General features: G+C 38.6%; 1 protein-coding gene across 2 annotated transcripts; it reads left to right on the top strand.

Moving 5' to 3' along the window:
- Positions 1–1,985: 1,985 nt before the first annotated feature.
- itchb (itchy E3 ubiquitin protein ligase b) lies at positions 1,986–17,092 on the top strand. Of its 2 annotated transcripts, none has more exons than XM_058409821.1 (24): positions 1,986–2,142; positions 5,535–5,623; positions 5,936–6,077; positions 7,205–7,329; positions 10,209–10,340; positions 10,668–10,713; positions 10,795–10,958; positions 11,072–11,231; positions 11,562–11,657; positions 11,848–12,022; positions 12,180–12,249; positions 12,402–12,486; positions 12,582–12,710; positions 12,852–12,924; positions 13,095–13,166; positions 13,429–13,517; positions 13,616–13,775; positions 14,189–14,322; positions 14,418–14,558; positions 14,953–15,073; positions 15,399–15,503; positions 16,109–16,205; positions 16,679–16,751; positions 16,936–17,092. In XM_058409821.1, the coding sequence occupies exons 2-24, from the start codon at positions 5,557–5,559 to the stop codon at positions 17,033–17,035; spliced, it is 2,556 nt and encodes an 851-aa protein (XP_058265804.1). In that variant the 5' UTR covers positions 1,986–2,142; positions 5,535–5,556; the 3' UTR covers positions 17,036–17,092. The 2 variants fall into 2 exon arrangements, with proteins under 2 accessions (XP_058265804.1, XP_058265805.1); XM_058409822.1 differs by having other exon boundaries at positions 2,014–2,119.
- The last annotated feature ends 1,602 nt before the right edge of the window (positions 17,093–18,694 follow it).

The raw sequence follows: 18,694 nt of genomic DNA, 5'->3' as shown, positions 1-18,694 counted from the left end.
AACATGTCATATTCTTGCTTCATTTTGTTTTGTATGAAGAGGATGATGTTAAAACAAACAGGAATAATGATAATTCTACACTGTAATGTCTTACAATTAGTAAAATTGTCATGTGTTAAAAATGTGTTCTTTAGACAAAGGTATTATTTATTTAACTTTTTCATGGCTCTGAGAATGCCACAGGTTTAGATTTACTGTACAACTAGAAGAAATTTGCAACAGGTTCTATTTGTACAGTATTTGTTCTGTTTAAACACAGGTGTTTCTGAGCTTTTTTTAGATTCAGTGTTTTATTTGTCATGTACACAGTTCCGAATAGACTGTGCATATAAATACACGTTGTTTAAGAAATTAAAATTCATTAATTAGGAATTAAATTAAAATAGACATGATAGAAAGGAGATGTGAGATGTAAAAAAAAATAGAATAGAATATGCAAAATTTTACAACTCTAAATTTTTGTTCATTCTACAGAAGAAAAGTGCAAAAAATAAATGGTAAATTGTTTGGCAAATATACACAGATCATAACATTATGAGCACTGAGAGGTGATGTGAATAGCACTGATTATCTCCTTATCATGGAACCTGTTAGTGGGTGGGATATATTAGACAGCAAGTGAACATTTTGTCCTTAAAGTCGATGTGTTAGAAGCAGGAAAAATGGGCAAGCATAAGGATTTGAGAAGGGCCAAATTGTGATGGATAGATGACTGGATCAGAGCATCTCCAAAACTGCATCTCTTTGGGGTGTTCCCGGTCTGCAGTGGTCAGTATCTATCAAAAGTATCCTTTAAGTCCTGTGAGACCTTTAAGTCCTGTAAGTATACTTTAAGTCTTGTAAGTCCAACTTAGAGGAACATAACATCTTGGTGCCAGATACCACAGCACACCTTCAGGGATCTAGTGGAGTCTATGCCTCGAAGGGTCAGGGCTGTTTTGGCCGCAAAAGGGGGATCAACACAATATTAGGCAGGTGGTCATAATGTTATGCCTGATTAGTGTACATTGGTGTCAGTTCAGTTCATGTGCACGAGTGGGCCGCACCACAGGTCAAACTTTTTTTTTCTTGTATTACTACAAGAAATCGAAAAAAAGAGAAAAGGGACGATTTGTTTCTGTTTATTTCTTTAAATTGTCTTTAGGTCTCTTAAAGAAAAGAGAGAAAAGGGGGAAATGTTTCAACAAACAAATTGGTGTATTAATAACTTATGTCCACAAGAGAGCAGTGACATTCAACAAGCTGTCCCGCCCGTGCTACAATTCAAAAAATGTATTTCTAAAAACATTATTATTATTATTATTATTATTATTATTATTATTATTACTACTACTACTACTACTATTGTATAATATAGGGCAGTTACGTTGTACAAGAGAATCTGTGAGCCAGCTCAATATAGGAAATTCGTTTAAAAGATAAATCGAATAGAAGGGTTTTTTTAATGATTAATTTGTAATATGGTTAATAAATCGTCAAATTCTCAGAGAGAGAGAGAGAGAGAGAGAGTGGAAGGAGAGGGGAAGAGGAGAGAAGGCGTTTAACAAATAAAAAAGTGTTATGCCAGATTTTGTCCACAAGAGGGCATACACAAGCGAACTGTTCCACAAGATGATCTGTGCGACAGCTCAGTAGTTTAATTGTACACATGAAAACAAAGAGAAAAGAAAAGAAAAGAAAAGAAAAAGTTGTGTAATCTTTAGCCATTATATTCAAACTGACGCATATTGTTTTGTGATTGGCTCCTGATTGTCATGTGATTTGGTTCCAGCAACGCCCCATTTGATCGCTGTTGTCTGCCATCTATTTTTTATTTTGTATAATCCTAAAAGTATATTTTATAGCTTACACATTCACCAATCCTGTGTGTAACACTTACTTTATTCTGATTCTGATTTATATTCCCAGCTGTTGTAGAATCTGTCTGTCTTTTGTTTGTTTGTTTGTTTGTTTGTCTCCCACTAATTCATTCAGTACACTAGATGGCGCTGATGAGTCGCCCCGCCTTATTTCCGGTCACGCGAGACCTACCGGGAACAGGAACATGGCGCAAGTTTATCTCCCGAAGTAAGCCGAAGAATTAAAAAACAACAACAAAGAAGGAGTCTTCGGGCTTCAGGTTTGAGCTACAAATCTATTAAGGTAGGGAGTTCGTTTAAGAAATGAAATCAATAAAAATTCCCGAAATGTTTGTGAGTGTATAGGCTGGCTAAGCTAAGTTAACAACGCTGTTATTATTAGCTCGCCGCTGTCAGCGATACTGGGCGAGTCCTAATTGAACGAGTAGTGCACTACATAGGGCGTTTTATCCTTCTTATTTTGTTTGCTATGTATTGCTCTGGAGCAGGGAGTGAGGGAGTATTTGGGATTGTGTCACTGACATTTACTTACCAGGCAGGTGCCTCCAGTTTCAGGCGTAACACTTCTCCGCGTTTAGTTTTAATGGTGTTGTTTATTTACTATTTAACTGTTGTTTATTTACTGTTTAGTCGGAGATTTATTTAACGGATTTAATTTTTATTTACATTTAACAAATTTATCGGTTATTTGTAAAATAAAACTCTCATTTTCGACACCAAACATTTAACATTTGATATCGTGAGGCGTGTTGTTGGGCATTGTTTGCGATTTTACTGATAAGTTTCACTTTTATTTTGGGTTTTTAGATTTGTTTTACATTACTTCATAAAACTGTAGACCGAATTTATCAAAATAATGTCCTTAATGTTTTTTTATTGCCAATAAACTCTGTACAGTAAGCTAAAACTCTTGGTCTCGGAAAATAATCAACAACAGGCTGGTGTGATGAAGTGAAGAGTTATAAAACTTTATCCCTGATATACCACAGAAATTTGCCAGCTATTACTTTTTTTTTGTAATTTATTAACAAACAAAATGTTTATCGTTACATATGTTGTTGTGGAAAATCTGAGGAACAAGTTCAGTTCCTGTTCAGACTTGTGTTAAAGCAGCTATAAACAACTCGCTTTCCATCACCAAGCTCACTTTTTTCCCTTTCTTTGGAAGTTGAGGCAATAAAATTCAGCTAAAATTCATGAGAAGTGTAAACTCTTCTGAGTGCTGAAAATGTCAGGAAACCTGAAGTTGTGATAATGTTAAACATTTATGATCCTACAGAAAACGTCACCATATCAATGATTACGCAGTTTATAAATAAATAAGAGCCATAAAACACTTGTGGCTTGTGTTGTAATATGGGAGGGAAAAGTCTTCGAGGTGGTCACTCCACTTCATCACATCACCCAGTCGCTGATTATTTTCCCTTGACAGCATTACACACAGTTTTATTCACTTCTTATTAAACACTGGTGTGTCACTGACTGTGTGAAACTCAAACGCAGTGTAGTTTCTTATCTCAGCTTTTAACACTGGCCTGTTTCAGCGTAAAGGACGTGTTATGAAAGTAATTAAAGCGTCTTAGTGATGGATGTGTTCACAGAACAGCTCTCAACTATTTACATTTTTGTAACGGTCAGACTATCAATCACACTGTAGTTTTTATATCAGTCACCATTTTTCTTTATGCTTATTTTGAAATGTCTTAACTTTAAAAAAGTACAACTGTATAGATACAATATCACATCTAGCCAGCTCAAGAGTAAAAAAAAAATATAGTAATAAAAGAAAGTATAATATGTGATAGAAAAATATCAGTGAGAATCAAGGGGAAGGTGTACAAGACGGTGGTGAGACAGGCCATGCTGTCTGGTTTAGAGGCAGTGTCACTGAGGAAGAGCTGGAGGTAGCAGAGCTGAAGATGTTGAGGTTCTCTTTGGGAGTGACACGGTTGGACAGGATTAGGAACGAGTAAATCAGAGGGACAGCTCATGTTGGACGTTTGGGGGACAAAGTTAGGGAGGCCAGATTAAGATGGTTTGGACATGTTCAGAGGAGGGAGAGTGAGTATATTGGTAGGAGAATGTTGGACATGGAGCTGCCAGGCAGGAGGCAAAGAGGAAGGATAAAGAGGAGGTATATGGATGTAATAAATGAGGATATGAAGCTAGTGGGTGTAAGTGTTGAGGATGCAGAAGGTAGGAATAGGTGGAGAGAGATGATTCGCTGTGGAGACCCCTGAAGGGAAAAGCCGAAAGAAGAAGTTGAAGAAAAGAAAGTGCAGTCTAAATGGGTTTTGATTTTCTTCAATTAGTTTGACTTCAGTTAGTGTGAGATTATATTAACATTAGTAGACATTAGACACATTTTTGTCTGTTTATCCAGAGGGTGCCAATAATTCTGGCGCAGTTAATATTAGCAATATTTCTTCTTTGCTAAGCCGAATAATATCTGAAAATGAGCCAAAAAAATTACAATTTTGAGTTTTACAAATCTGAGTTTTCCTTTATTTTACATTTATTTTTGTCATTTCAAAATTAATAAATATCTAAACAAACAAATAAGTAAATAAATAAAACATTTAATGAACACATTATTTTTACATATTTAAAGGGATAGTTTATTTACATGTGTTTTTGTTCTTGCACAGGGTTACATGTGACAAAGTGCAGCCACATGAACATCAATAAATTATTAACCTTGAGCCTTATACAAAGTGTGTGTGTGTGTGTGAGAGAGAGAGAGAGAGAGACACTGTGTTAGTGAGTTAATGTTAAAAACAGGATGTGTGAGCTGTACACAGCTCTCTGTAACAGACAAGTCTTACTCAGGAACGTGAAACTGGAGTAATGATTAAGGACTAATTACTTAAGAGTAATGACGAAGGCATGAGAAGTAATAAGTGATGAGTGAAAAGTTCACAGCTCATCCCAGCGGAGTCTGAGGTGTGACTGATCGATGGTTTGCATCACTCACAGGTACACACACAAAGCCGTTCTATTCTGTTCGTCTCTCAGCCTGATTTTACCGCCGCAGTTTAAACAACATGATCGATTAAAGAATGCTTCAGTCATGAGTCGAGATCTTTGGTCTAACACCCAGTAAGATGATTCAATTCACAGGTAAAGTTTTGATATTTTGTTCAGTGTGAGGAGTTTCAAGGCTGAGAGAGAAGGAAAAAAGGATTTATGAAACTTTAATTATTGGATGCTTGAAGAATAAAACAGAACGGTTTAATAAACATGTTTAAAGGCTAAAACACAACACGATTTCTAGATCACACTTGCTGTGGCTTTAGAGGTTTCTCTTATTTGTATGTGTCATTATCTGTGTGTGTGTGTGTGTGTGTTACAGAGAATTAGAGTATGGGTTAAACACTGCTCTACTTCATCAGACTCCACCTGAACTGACCAAACTGACGATATTGTGTGTGTTAAATAATAGGCTATATTTCCCGACATTCTAACGGAGTGAATTCTGCCGAATAAAAGCATCAGGGTGCAGAATAAACACAGATGATTGAGCAGAGGATCTGTGACGTATCTGCCATGTAAAGCCTGACAGTGTAACATGTAACCAGAGCCACTGAAACACCTGCTGAGTAAGAAGTGATATCATGAAGTGCTTTAGCTTACTGTGTGTGTGTGTGTGTGTGTGTGTGTGTGTGTGTTGTCCAGGTCTCAGGCCCACTATTGTTCCATGGCCAACCTTCCCAAACCCGGCCCTGGAAATGGCCACCCCATGAAGGCTCAACTGCAGATCACTGGTACCTCATCTCTCTCTCTCTCTCTCTCTCTCTCTCTCTCTCTCTCTGACTCTCTTTGTCTTGCTCCCTGTCTGTATGTCTGTCTCTTTCCCTGTCTCTCTCTCTCTCTCTCTCTCTCTTTGCCCCCCCCAGTCTGTCTGACTCTCTCTCTCTCTCTCTCTCTCTCTCTCTGTCTCTCTGTCTGTTCCTGTGTCTGTCAGTTCTTTCTGTCTGTCTATCACGGTTCATCTGCGAGACACTGGATACTGAAAGTAAAAGATGATCTGTTCAGTATCGATTTCCTGATAATCTTCTCATCTTTCGTTTCTGCAGTGATATCAGCCAAGCTGAAGGAGAGCAAGAAGAACTGGTTGAGCTCCAGCGTGTACGTGGAGGTGGCTGCAGACGGCCAGTCCAAGAAGACGGAGAAGTGCAGCAACACGCAGAGCCCCAAGTGGAAGCATCCTCTCTCTGTGTGAGTGTGGACCACACATTCTCTCTCTTACACACACACACACACACTTCATTTCACTTCATTATTTCTGTAATGTTTTATCATAAGTCACATCATTATTATGAAATCATTTCAGTAATCACCCCACTGTCATGATGCCTCGTATTATGTTTAACGACATAATAGACAAAGGAAATCAACACAGGAAACAAAAGAATCATCAGATGATCATCATGAAAGAATAATTGCTTCATGAATTTCAGCTGCTTTGAGAAGAGATGTTTATGAGGTATTATCAGGATGTGATGTTGAGTGTTGCAATGACATGGAGACAAAATTAAGTCAAATAAATGCAAAAAGAATATTGACACTGAGAGCAGGAGAGGAGACGAGGAGTAGTTCTTAACAGAAGCAAGACGAGGCGCTGAAATTCTGAGACGATCAGTTATACGGGACAGTCTGGGTTTATTTATGGAGCAGGAGAGCAGCATTAGTGCACTGTCACACCTGGTCGTCTGCTTGCTGAGTGAAACGGTTTGTTTGATTCAAAGAAGAAAGGATGAAAATGTGTTATTAAAGCTCGCAAGTTAGAAATATGGAAAAAGGTGAACGGAATCTTTACCCTGTATGAACACAAATCATTTAAATCAACGGATTATGCAGAGAACGCAGAGCTAGTGCTAAATAAATGATTCAGTATTTATATAAATAATGCGTTTAAAGCATTTTGAGCATCACATCCAGCATTTATCTTCTCCTTTTGTTCAGTTCAGAGCTTCAGGTCAGTCTAGAAGCTCATGTCAGCACACCCATAACACACGGCAAGTTGATTCACTTCCTGTAGTGGGTTGATTCAGAATCGAATCACTTTCTCACTAGAGCTTACTTGGTGTTCTGTCTGAAGAACTTCTTTACCTCTGACACTGGAGACTCCTTCCATAAATGTTAAATAAATGTTTCTGTAGAGCAGCTTCCATACAATTTCCTGTGAATGAGGTGTTGCAATAGAAACGAGTGCGTTCATATAATCCTCCTGCTCTCAGAGCAGCTGTTACAAAGAAATAAATCACCGTTTTCTGACCAATCAGAATCCAGAATTCAAGCTGTAACTGTTACTAACAGACTTGTTTTTTGTGTTTTGCCTGCAGGACCGTGTCACCCACCAGCGAGCTGAATTTCTATGTGTGGAGCCACCAGAAGCTGAAGTCCGACCTGCTCTTGGGCACGGCCACGCTCGACATTAGCGAGACGCTCAAGAGCAACGACATGAAGCGTGAGTGTGAGAATAACCATAAAAGCCAACAGCGGGCGATTGAGTGTATCATCATTACCTGCTAACACATGCTTATTAGATTTATGTTGAAAAACGTTACTGTTCCAGAGTTAGCTGTTACTATAGAAACATTAGCATGTTAGAGTGAGCACGTCATTTGCGGATGCTGTTATAAACATCGAACACACAACAAAATAGAATAAAATGCTAAACTGGCCATAAACATGTTTTTTAAGATCATACTGTAGTCAGGGATCAGCTGTTTTTCACAAGTTCTCCTGGGTTTAATGAGGTTTCTGTACACCGTCTGTATTTAAAATAAAGACACACTGACGACAGATATTTACATTTATACATAAACAATGCAAAACAGCTTTGTCTCTGTAACACTGAGTAAGTGTAGGGTGTAGAGATGCTGACAGCAGAGTACAGACGGTGTAGGAGTGGTTAGAATGGAGACTGTGTGTGTGTGTGTGTTTAAAGGAAGCCTTCTCATATCTAGGAACTCTTTTCACCTGCACAGATTTATTTCCTGATCACTGTTTAAATGTTTTGTCATTACATTCAAGTAAGCAAGACTTCTTATCAAGTTATTGAATGACAATTCAATGCTAATACTGTTAAGTATTATAGTATTATATTATAAGAATGCTAATAACTGTTAATAACATGGTAGTAAATAGAGTTTTATTGTTGTTAGTTTTAAAAAGTCAGTGGGGCAACAGAAAAGCTGTGACATCACCAGGGACTCAAACTTGCCAACAAACCCAAAGCCAGGTGTGGCCAGGACTCGAGTGACCAACCGGCCCTGCTATCTGAGTGGGCGGGGCATGCACTCCCCCTCCTCTCAATCACAGTGACACTAGCCAATCACTGCATCTGTGAGCTGATGTATCATATGTAGAAGAGGGCAGATAGGTCTGTGTGCCTGAGCAGGAGTTTGAAACGACGTATGAACAGGATGCGCAGTATATACACTTACACAAATACATGAATCTTAAGTTTGTTTTTTTAGACTAGATGATGATTTTCAAACTTGTAGTCCTTACACTAATACAATATATATTAAAGATCTAATACTAGATTTATTATCTGTTTTGATAAACAGAAAGAGCCCAAATATTCCCTTTTCCATGCTGAGTTAAGTGTGAGTGTAGATATTACATTAACTAATGTCTGTCAATGGAAAGTCCTCACAAAGTTTGAAGAACGTGTGTGTGTGTGTGATGAGATTGACACAATGAGTGTTTTGAGTACTGACTAGGCCTTTGTTTGAATTTTGTGTGTGGTGTTGTTGCCATAACTTCTGCCCAGTCTTTGTTTGGTCATTGGTTGGGTGTGTGTGTGTGTGTGTGTGTGTGTGTGTGTGTGTGTGTGTGTGTATATGTGTGCGTTTGCAAATGTACTTGTGTGTCAGTAGAAGCGTTACCTATCGGACATCAGTGATATTAAACATGTTGTATTTGTAAGAAGACCTCGGGTCACATGACGTCACTGCGTGAGTCACGTTTGTGTTGTGTTTTTTGTTTTTGTTTATCCAATGCAACCTGTTGTGACGTGTTTCATGCAAAAGGAGGAATGTTTTATGCAGTTGCAAGAAGGAGCTGGATCCAGTGGATTGCAATTGCTATCCCATGATGCAGTGCACCATGTTCTGCATAATTCTTTGTCTTGTTCAGCCTACAGAATATTTTTGTGTATGAGTTATGAGTTAATTTGTGCAGAAATACAAGTATGCTACAAGCGAGATTATTAGCAGACTGCATGCACGTGTAGCATCTGCTATGTTCCAGTTAATTAGTACATGGAAATGTATTATAGGTTCATACAGTACGTAGGGGAGAGCGGGGTCAGTTGTCTCAAGACTTTACAGTCTGCAGGAGTGACTCTCACTCTGTGTTCACTAGCGCATTTTTGCAAAACAGCAGCAACTTTATCACAGCTCTGATAAATTCTCATTAAAAGTCAGACTTTTAAGGTGTGAAATTAATTTTCCTGATCTGGAGAATAACGACTGCGTGCCGGCCGAGTTCACTTCCTCATGCGAGTCAATGATGAAGAGCATTTCTGACCAGGATAAAAGCACAGACTCTGTACTGTGTGTATGTGATTGTGTTTGAAATCAACCAAGTCAAAACAGCTCCTTGTTTACTTCCTGTGAGTCGTACAGCACGGCTTTCAGAGCATTCCAAGCGAACTGGTGTGACCTGCTGAGCCTCATTTCAAAGCGGTGTGAGAAATGAGGGATGTGAGTTGCACACACTTCTTCAGCTGGTTGTGCTGTAGGTCTGGTGCAGAATTCAAAGCATTCTGGGAGATTTTTTGATGGGAAACCCAGTTGCATTGTAGTGAGCCACCATAAAATAAATAAAATAATAAAGAAAGGAAGTCAATTTAAAAACTAAATAAAACTAATCAAGTAAAATGTAATGACTCGATTACAGGATCATTCATATTTTTACACATTCAAATTCTGACTGATTAGATGTCAATATAAGCAATGTCGATAATGTAAAAAAATCTATCAAATTTTTTGTAAACTTATGAGCTGCCAATTTGCTGGTCACCCGGTCAGTTACACCCTTTTTTATTTCAAGGAACCTTTATGATTCCTCTTCCATGACTCATGCAGAAGCTTATGATCTGTCAGAGCTGGTGTGTCACAGCACACACACACACACACACATGTAATTTACTACTTTGCTTATGTGTGTGTCTGTGTCGGTGGGTGGGTGTGTGTTTATTACAATATCATTAAGTTTATATATGACTAGAATGTCAGAATTCAAGAAAAATTGAAATTATGTGTAATAATCATTCAAAATGTCATTATCCTGACTTCTGTGTGTGTGTGTGTGTGTGTGCGCGCGCATGTACAGTGTGTGATGTGACACAGACGTTGACGGTGTGCGCAGACAAGGAACAGACTGACATTGGAGAGCTGTTTGTGTGTCTGAACGGCATGCAGGTCGACCCATCAGTGTTCGCCTCCACTGAGGCTGATAACAACAGTGAGTCTCTCTCTCTCTCTCTCTCTCTCTCTCTCTCACTCACTCACACACACAATGTGCCAACAAGGCAAAGAATGTCTAAATATATAATTGAGTTAATTATTCTTTGAAAAGTTAAAAAAGATATCACAGAAGATTGACATAATTTATCACAATACCAATATTTTATTGTATTGTATTGCCTAACTCTAATAAATAAATAGAAGCCTAGTCTAAACCTTTGAACCAGGAGAAAGTTTAATAACTTTATAAATATAAAATCACCAGTTTTATGATTCTAATCCAAATCCGATCTGAGATGCTGATTATTTTTTTCCACTGTTTCAGCCACAACAAACGAAGAGTCACAGGATAAAGAGGACTTCAGCATAAGGTAACCTTTAGCCCTGTGATATAAACAGCACTGTCAGTTAAAAACAAAATCAGTCACTCAGCTGTGTGTGTTTGATCTCAGGAGGAGCAGAGAGGGTTCTCCAAGCGTGATGGACATTCCTAACGGACGTGCTGTCAATGGAACCGGTTCTCCCTCCTTATCAAAACGGGTTTCACAACCGCAGAGGCCACCCAGACCCTCTCGGCCACCGCCGCCCACCCCCCATCGACCGCTGTCTTCTCCAGGTCAGTGTTCACGATGTAGTTTCATGTTACCTGACAGAGTCCTCTCCTACACCGTGAACCCAGTTCTCGGGTTTTAATGTTTGTTCTGATTTTGCATCCTGTTTTCCCCCCAGCATGCCCTTCCATCTCTTCAGTCACAGACAGCAGCAGCTCGACTCAGCCAGAGACGCCGGTGCAGATCCCTAACACCACCCCTGACCCTGCCCCTGTTGTCTCTATTCCCCCTATGCCCAACCGGATTCCCATCACCAACACCGGGCCTCTGCCACAAGGGTAAAACTAACACACACACTTTTAACCTTAGAAATTAGCCTGATAATAATAATGTTAGTATTAATAATAACAATAATAATAAAGTAATAATAATAATAAAAATAATAATCAAAAAACTAATAATAATAATAATAATAATTATTATTATTATATTATTAAATTATATTTAAAAATAGGTTAATGTAGAATCTCTCAAGGCTTTCAGGACTGACAGCAATCAAAAGATTTGTGATGATTAGACAATAGATTATCATGAAGATTCACAGTCATTTCACTGAGGCAAGTAGATATTTTAAATGGAATATTGAGTGTGTGTGTGTGTGGCTGCAGGTGGGAGCAGCGTTTGGACCAGAGTGGCCGTGTGTACTACGTGGACCACGTGGAGAAGAGGACGTCATGGGAGAGACCTGAGCCTCTGCCTCCTGGGTAAAGCTTCAGCTTCATGCGATGATGACAGTACTGAGAGAAAGACAGTGATTTACTGAGATATAAATCTGGCGTAACACGTTATAATGACAATCACATGGTAGTAAAATATTAATAAGATTCCTGTAAAATGCTTCATGACCAGCTGCTGCCTGAACACACTTATATCGTGTTGTGTCGTGTCTCACAGCTGGGAGCGGCGCATGGACCAGTCGGGACGTGTGTACTTTGTGGATCACGTGAACCGGACCACGACATGGCAGCGTCCCACTGTGGAGACGGTGCGTAACTACGAGCAGTGGCAGCACCAGCAGAGCCAGTTAGTGGGGGCCATGGAACACTTCAACCAGCGCTTCATCTACAGCGTGAGGAACCACACACACACACCACTTTAACACAGTTTCTTATTTCTTTTCCTGGCATGTCATTATCAAACTTTTTGGAAAATCTCAACAATACTTTTTGTTATTGTGATATTCTGCATTTCTAGCTTTTTCCTTAAAATTTGTCTTTATTATTAAGGGTCAGGATCAAACTGCAGCCGGTCAGAATAAAGAGTACGACCCACTCGGCCCACTGCCACAAGGATGGGGTAAATAAGATGCATTTTTACTGTGATTTTATTAAGCTGTTTTCTGAGACAAGATCCTTGTCTCAAGAAACAGTTCCAGAATTGTGTTCCAGACTCAAGATTGTTAAAGATTGTTGATGAGAGTATTTAGCCATCACCATTTTGTCTTTCAGAGAAGAGAACGGACGCTAACGGCCGAGTATATTTCGTGCACCACCTGACTCGCACAACACAGTGGGAGGATCCTCGCACTCAGGGGTCAGGATTTAATGAATTATTATGTTTTTACATATGATGCTAATTAACCCTGAATACTATTGTTAATCCTACTGTTTACACTCTGATTTGTTCAGGCTGCTGAATGAGAAGCCGCTGCCCGAGGGCTGGGAGATGAGGTTCACTGTGGAAGGAGTTCCATACTTTGTGGATCACAACAGAAGAACCACCACCTACACTGACCCACGAACAGGAAAATCATCACAGTGAGCCTTAACCACACATGCAGACAAATAAAATGATATATAAAGAGCTAACATAGCAATTGAAATTGTTTTATATAGCAATCGATACTCATTTTGTTGTACTGTCTTTGTGTATTTAACACGTTTATTCTTTTTCTTTAGTATAAACGGTCCTCAGATCAGATATGTGCGTGACTTCAAAGCCAAAGTCCAGTACTTTAGATTCTGGTGTCAGGTGTGTATTCAGCAACACTATAATTATTCATTAACTCTAATGTTATTTATTAAGAATGAAAGAAAATCTACAGTTGATAACCCAGAATAATTATTCCTTTACTTCTATCTAACATAAACTGTATTATGATCCTAATTTATGGCAAAAAAAAATTTTTTCCTACCTTGTAGCAATTAGCGCTGCCACAACACACCAAGATCACAGTAACCCGTAAATCTCTGTTCGAAGACTCCTTCCAGCAGGTGCGCTACATCTATATTTATTTGTGGTCCTTTTTATGTATTTACTGTCAATTTTAGATATGTTGTAATTATTTAGACAACCCTTGAGAATTTAATGGAAATTAAAGCAGCAATGCTAAACTAGAAACTATAATTATTATAGTGTACAAAGTGATCAGTGTATCCTTAATTTCTAATGTTAGGAGTTTGCTTGTTTTGGGTTTTGTGTGTGTAGCTATGTTTTTCCCCCCCCAAATTAATCATTAAACAATGTCTGTGTTAGATAATGAGCATTAATCCTCCAGACCTTCGCCGAAGACTGTGGATCATCTTCCCTGGGGAGGAAGGACTCGACTATGGTGGTGTAGCAAGGCAAGCTCTCCAACTCGTCCAACTCTCAAGATTGAGCATTTGATACTGTAATGTGTTACAGTGTGACGTAATATGATGTGATGTCACCTCTCCTGTAGGGAGTGGTTCTTCTTGGTGTCCCACGAGGTGCTGAATCCCATGTACTGCCTGTTCGAATACGCTGGCAAAGATAACTACTGCCTGCAGATCAACCCAGCTTCATCCATCAACCCAGACCACCTCAAATACTTCCGCTTCATCGGACGCTTCATCGCCATGGTAATGTGTTCTTTTGCTCGTTTCATGTTAAATGTAATTCGTGTTAAATGTATGTACTTTCTTTCAACTGAAAATGAAACAGGAATTCAGAACACATACGTCTGAAATCCAGTACTGACAAATGTTATTGTTTTTATTAATTTGATTAATTTATATTCAGAAGTTGTTTAAGGTAATTTAAAAATTATTTGGAAATCTTTTTAGTATCACTAACTGATGTGCAGTAGAAATAAATATATAAATGAATAAATGAAAGTAAAGTGGTGGATAAAGAAATTGACAGATTAGGAACCCAGCAACATTGTTTGGCTTCCATTGATATAAAATGGCTCAACTTGAAAACTTTTAATGAGCTAACCAAGCCCAGGTTAATTAACCCAGGCTTAACATCATCATGCTGTGTGTTTCCTCAGGCTTTGTTTCACGGGAAGTTCATTGACACAGGCTTCTCATTGCCTTTCTACAAACGCATTCTTAACAAACCGCTGAACCTGAACGACCTCGAGTCCATCGACCCAGAGTTCTACAACTCGCTCATCTGGATCAAGTGCGTGTCACCGCTTCATTGTACCCTCACACGCTATAGGTAAACCTACATTATTATGTTCATGTAAAAGTAATTGTGTGTGTGTGTTTAAACAGGGAAAACAACATAGAGGAGTGTGGGCTGGAGATGTTCTTTTCAGTGGATAAGGAGATTCTCGGGGAGATCACAACACACGATCTGAAACCGGATGGAGGCAACATTCAGGTCACAGAGGAAAACAAGGAGGAGTATATCAGGTACACACACGCCCAAAAAACATGTATGGAAGGAGTCTCCAGTGTCGGTGCTTTGTAACAGCTGTTAAGCTTTCTGACATCAGGATAGAGGAGCAATTTTAAGCAGCAAATTTCCTTGAGCAGATTTAATTGCTGGCGAAGGAATGACTGATAGAGTTGCTGTAACCTAAAAGAAAACAGAAACTAAAATGTAACTAGAAACAGATCAACTTTCTGCAGTTTATTACTGACACTAAAAATCATGCCAATTTCATTGTGCTTTTTAATCCCATACTCCATGATGTAATTACACAGAGGCAGGATACTGAGATTATTGTTTAGGATTCAGGGTGTAGTGTGAATGTAGAACAGATTCCTGACGTTGTGTTTGTCTCTCACTCTCTCCATCCTCCAGGCTGGTAGCTGAGTGGAGGTTGTCCCGAGGCGTCGAAGAACAGACACAAGCTTTCCTCGAGGGCTTTAACGAGGTCCTGCCTCAGCAATACTTGCAATATTTTGATGCCAAAGAGCTAGAGGTAACCGCCTGTAATATTACTATATTCACTACATGTTGATTTGAGATACAGCCTCCATTTTTTTGGAGGAATAACGGGGTTTTTTTTATAGGGCTGAATGATATGACAGATATATATCATGATAGACTTTTCTTTTCTGAGATGAGCTGTTTTAGTGCATCAGTGAACCATTTCTTAATTTTCGGTTTTATTGCATCACTTCTGTTTTTACAGACTGTTTAATAACTAAATCACATATCATAAAATAATTTTTCATATCGGCCACTTTTGAATGGACACACACACGTTTACACTGTAGGTTCTGACTTTGTGTGTGTGTTTGTAGGTGGTGTTGTGTGGGATGCAGGAAATCGATCTGGCAGACTGGCAGAGAAACACTATCTATAAACACTACACACGCACCAGCAAGCAGATTGTGTGGTTCTGGCAGGTACGTCAGAGAATCAGGGGAAAAAAAGCTTTTAGAAGATCTAGAACTTGATGGAAAACTCCAGCATTTTGGGTTCTTGCTCTTAGACACTACAGGGTTAGATATCACAATCAGTCTTCACCAATATTCCTAGAAATGTAAAGAAATTATTCAATTTACTTCTGCGAACGAGGCTTTCTGAAAGGAAATACACACATTTGCATGTTTATTTTAAAACAAAATCATTTTTTTTATTGTTTACTTAAAAAAAGGTAAAAAAAAAAAATTTTGTATAAAAAATCAGAAACATGATTTTTTTAATATATATATATATATATATATATATATATATATATATATATATATATATAGGGAAAAAAAGACTATTTTAAGATTTTGACGTACTTAAGTGGGCGGAGCCTAAAGTTTTAGATAACATGGTGGTTGAAGAGCCAAACAGTGGAATAAATTTTTGCTCTGAGTTTTTATATTTTCAGATATTTTCATTGCTTCAGTTTAACACATAACATTATAGATGGTGGTTATCAAAAATATGACACCTGATCGTTCACTTTAGCGTCACTCTTTGGTCACAAACTAAAAGGCTCTTTCCTCCTGTGTTGTAGTTGGTTAAGGAGATGGACAATGAGAAGCGAATGCGTCTGCTGCAGTTCGTCACCGGTACCTGCCGCCTGCCCTTGGGCGGGTTTAATGACCTCATGGGTGAGTGTCTTTATTTATTCTTAATCTTCCTTTTCTGTAACGTTCTATACAGAAGCTGTGTGGCTATTCACAAGTCATTTAAGAAAACTAATAATTTCATACAGCTCTGGGGGGGAAAAAAAAAAACACAAAAATAATTGAGGAATAAAAAAAACAGTGGAGTGTGTTATAGGAAAATAAACAGACCAACCCAGACATTTTATTCCTTTTACACCACAACAATGTTGCCACTGCTTACAATTTTGAGTTTAGTAAACAATGACATACTTTGTTTTTAATCTATTAACAGTTAAAATTAAGGTTATAGATTGTCAAAGATTGTAGTTACATTATAGTAGCTATTAAAACTGTTATTCCCTGCCTCTGAGCCGTTTACGATAGAAGCGATAACATTAGAACGAGCGCATTAATATAAACCTGTGATTTGCAGCTGCACTGTTGTAGAAAACTAACGGTTCTGATCAATTTTTCAGGGAGTAACGGCCCACAGAAGTTCTGCATTGAGAAAACAGGGAAGGAGAACTGGCTGCCCCGGAGTCACACATGGTGAGTGTATGCAGACTCTACACACTGTGGATGGTAACATTCCACCACAATAAATGTAATCACAAATGGATAAAAAAAAAACACAATCAGAAAATTGCTGTGTAGAAGAGGAATAAAAGTCTATGAGAGAATTCAAATTGTGATATCAATACATCTAATTAATCTCACTCTGTCTCTCCTACAGCTTCAACCGCCTGGATCTGCCCCCGTATAAAAGCTACGAGCAGCTAAAAGAGAAATTGTTGTTTGCCATAGAGGAGACAGAGGGCTTTGGGCAGGAGTGATGCGCGCACACACACACACACACACACACACACACACACACACACGCACGCACGCACAGCAGCAGCAAAGAGACACTCGGTCTCCAGATCAGGAATGATTAGTTTTTTTTCTAGTTCACGTCAGCGGTTCTCACTGCCCCCTTAACAAGGGATTTTTACTGTTGGTCACAGAAAAGAAAAACCTCACATACAACACTTTAAGAGCTGAGACTTTTGTCACTGAGAGCTGAAATTAGTCAACTTACTCCCAGGAGCTGTTTGGACATAAACCTAATAGGCATGGATTGGATTATGGGGATTTAGTTAATAAAAAAAACTTTTCACAATAGAAATAATGTGGTGATAATGACTGCAGTGTTAACTGGGAACCATTAGAGATTTGCTGTTGAAATCATCTGAATATTGCAGCCTTCTTGCTATTTATGTTATCATAATGTTATGTGTGGCTCTACTTATAAAACCCAGAGAAATTATGTCTGTTATGAAGTGACTGAGTACTTAATGATCAGTACCTGCCTACTGAAGTGAGCAAAGCAACATGGAGTCTTGTTCTGAAGTCACACTTGCTTCTGCCTTCCTGTTAGAGAAACAACAACCTTTTTACACTAAGCTGTTGTGCAGCAGAGTTTGTAATGCTGTGATGACGTAGGAGCAACATGAACTCATTACTGCATCACAGTGCGTAGTCTTAGAATGTGCTTTAGTTCTAGACCATGGTTTAGTCCAGCTGTGGAAAGTTATACTCTTTTATTCCAGTGAACACACTGGTGAGCAATACATTTTATCACAATAGAAATAGCAATAGTGAATCTTGCATCTCACGCATGCGTCCAGAGTCGTGTAGAAGACACTGGCACACACCGTTCACTTTATTTAATAAAATACTAATTATTGCAGGTGGGACGCGAGTGCTGATCTACACTCTTACTGCCCTCTGTTTTATAGAGGGTTTATTTCTACATGTCTTAGTTTCATGTTCCCGATCTCTACTGGATTTGTGCCGAGAGCCAGTTAGAGATCGTCCTATTTAATACGTGTAGAATGTTATTGTGGATAAGAGGATTTTGGATCCTTCTGAGTCACTAAGAAAAAAAAAATGCTCAGAACCAGTAGGAATCACTAGAAGACAAACCTGTAGCAATACTATGAACTGTGATGGATATCAGCACATGATTAGTTTGTACACAGAATAGCGCTTTTGAAATCTTGGTCTTTACCACTGAAGTGATGCAGAGGGTCATGGAGATGTGTGATCCGGATCACTTTAAGCACAAAGATTTAGATTAATCCTGATTTCTTTATTAATAACATCTACACATGCTCTCTGTGTCCACAGAACAAACAATGTAGCGTGGTTAATAATAATAACTATAACTGTGGGGTGGTTCATTAGTTTCTTGATTTCTGGATCTTTTTCACTTTTGCAGGATTGAACACTGCTCTAAACTCCTCATGGAAAAGAAGAGATTTACAGACTGTAACTAAAAATAACTGTAGATTCTGTATTCCTGCTGTGTGTAAACTCAAGGTGATGGTGCTGGGTTCTCTTATGCTTTCTTTTCCAGCGTGTTCAGTAATGGAAAAACTGAGCTCTGTAAACTAAACACAACTAAATCTTGTACATTGTGTGAATATTTGATTAATTCTCTTTGAAAAAAA

This window comes from Hemibagrus wyckioides, linkage group LG15, assembly GCF_019097595.1.
Source record: "Hemibagrus wyckioides isolate EC202008001 linkage group LG15, SWU_Hwy_1.0, whole genome shotgun sequence".
In the NCBI taxonomy this organism is placed as follows: domain Eukaryota; kingdom Metazoa; phylum Chordata; class Actinopteri; order Siluriformes; family Bagridae; genus Hemibagrus; species Hemibagrus wyckioides.
This window is presented reverse-complemented; position numbering and strand designations above follow the sequence as displayed.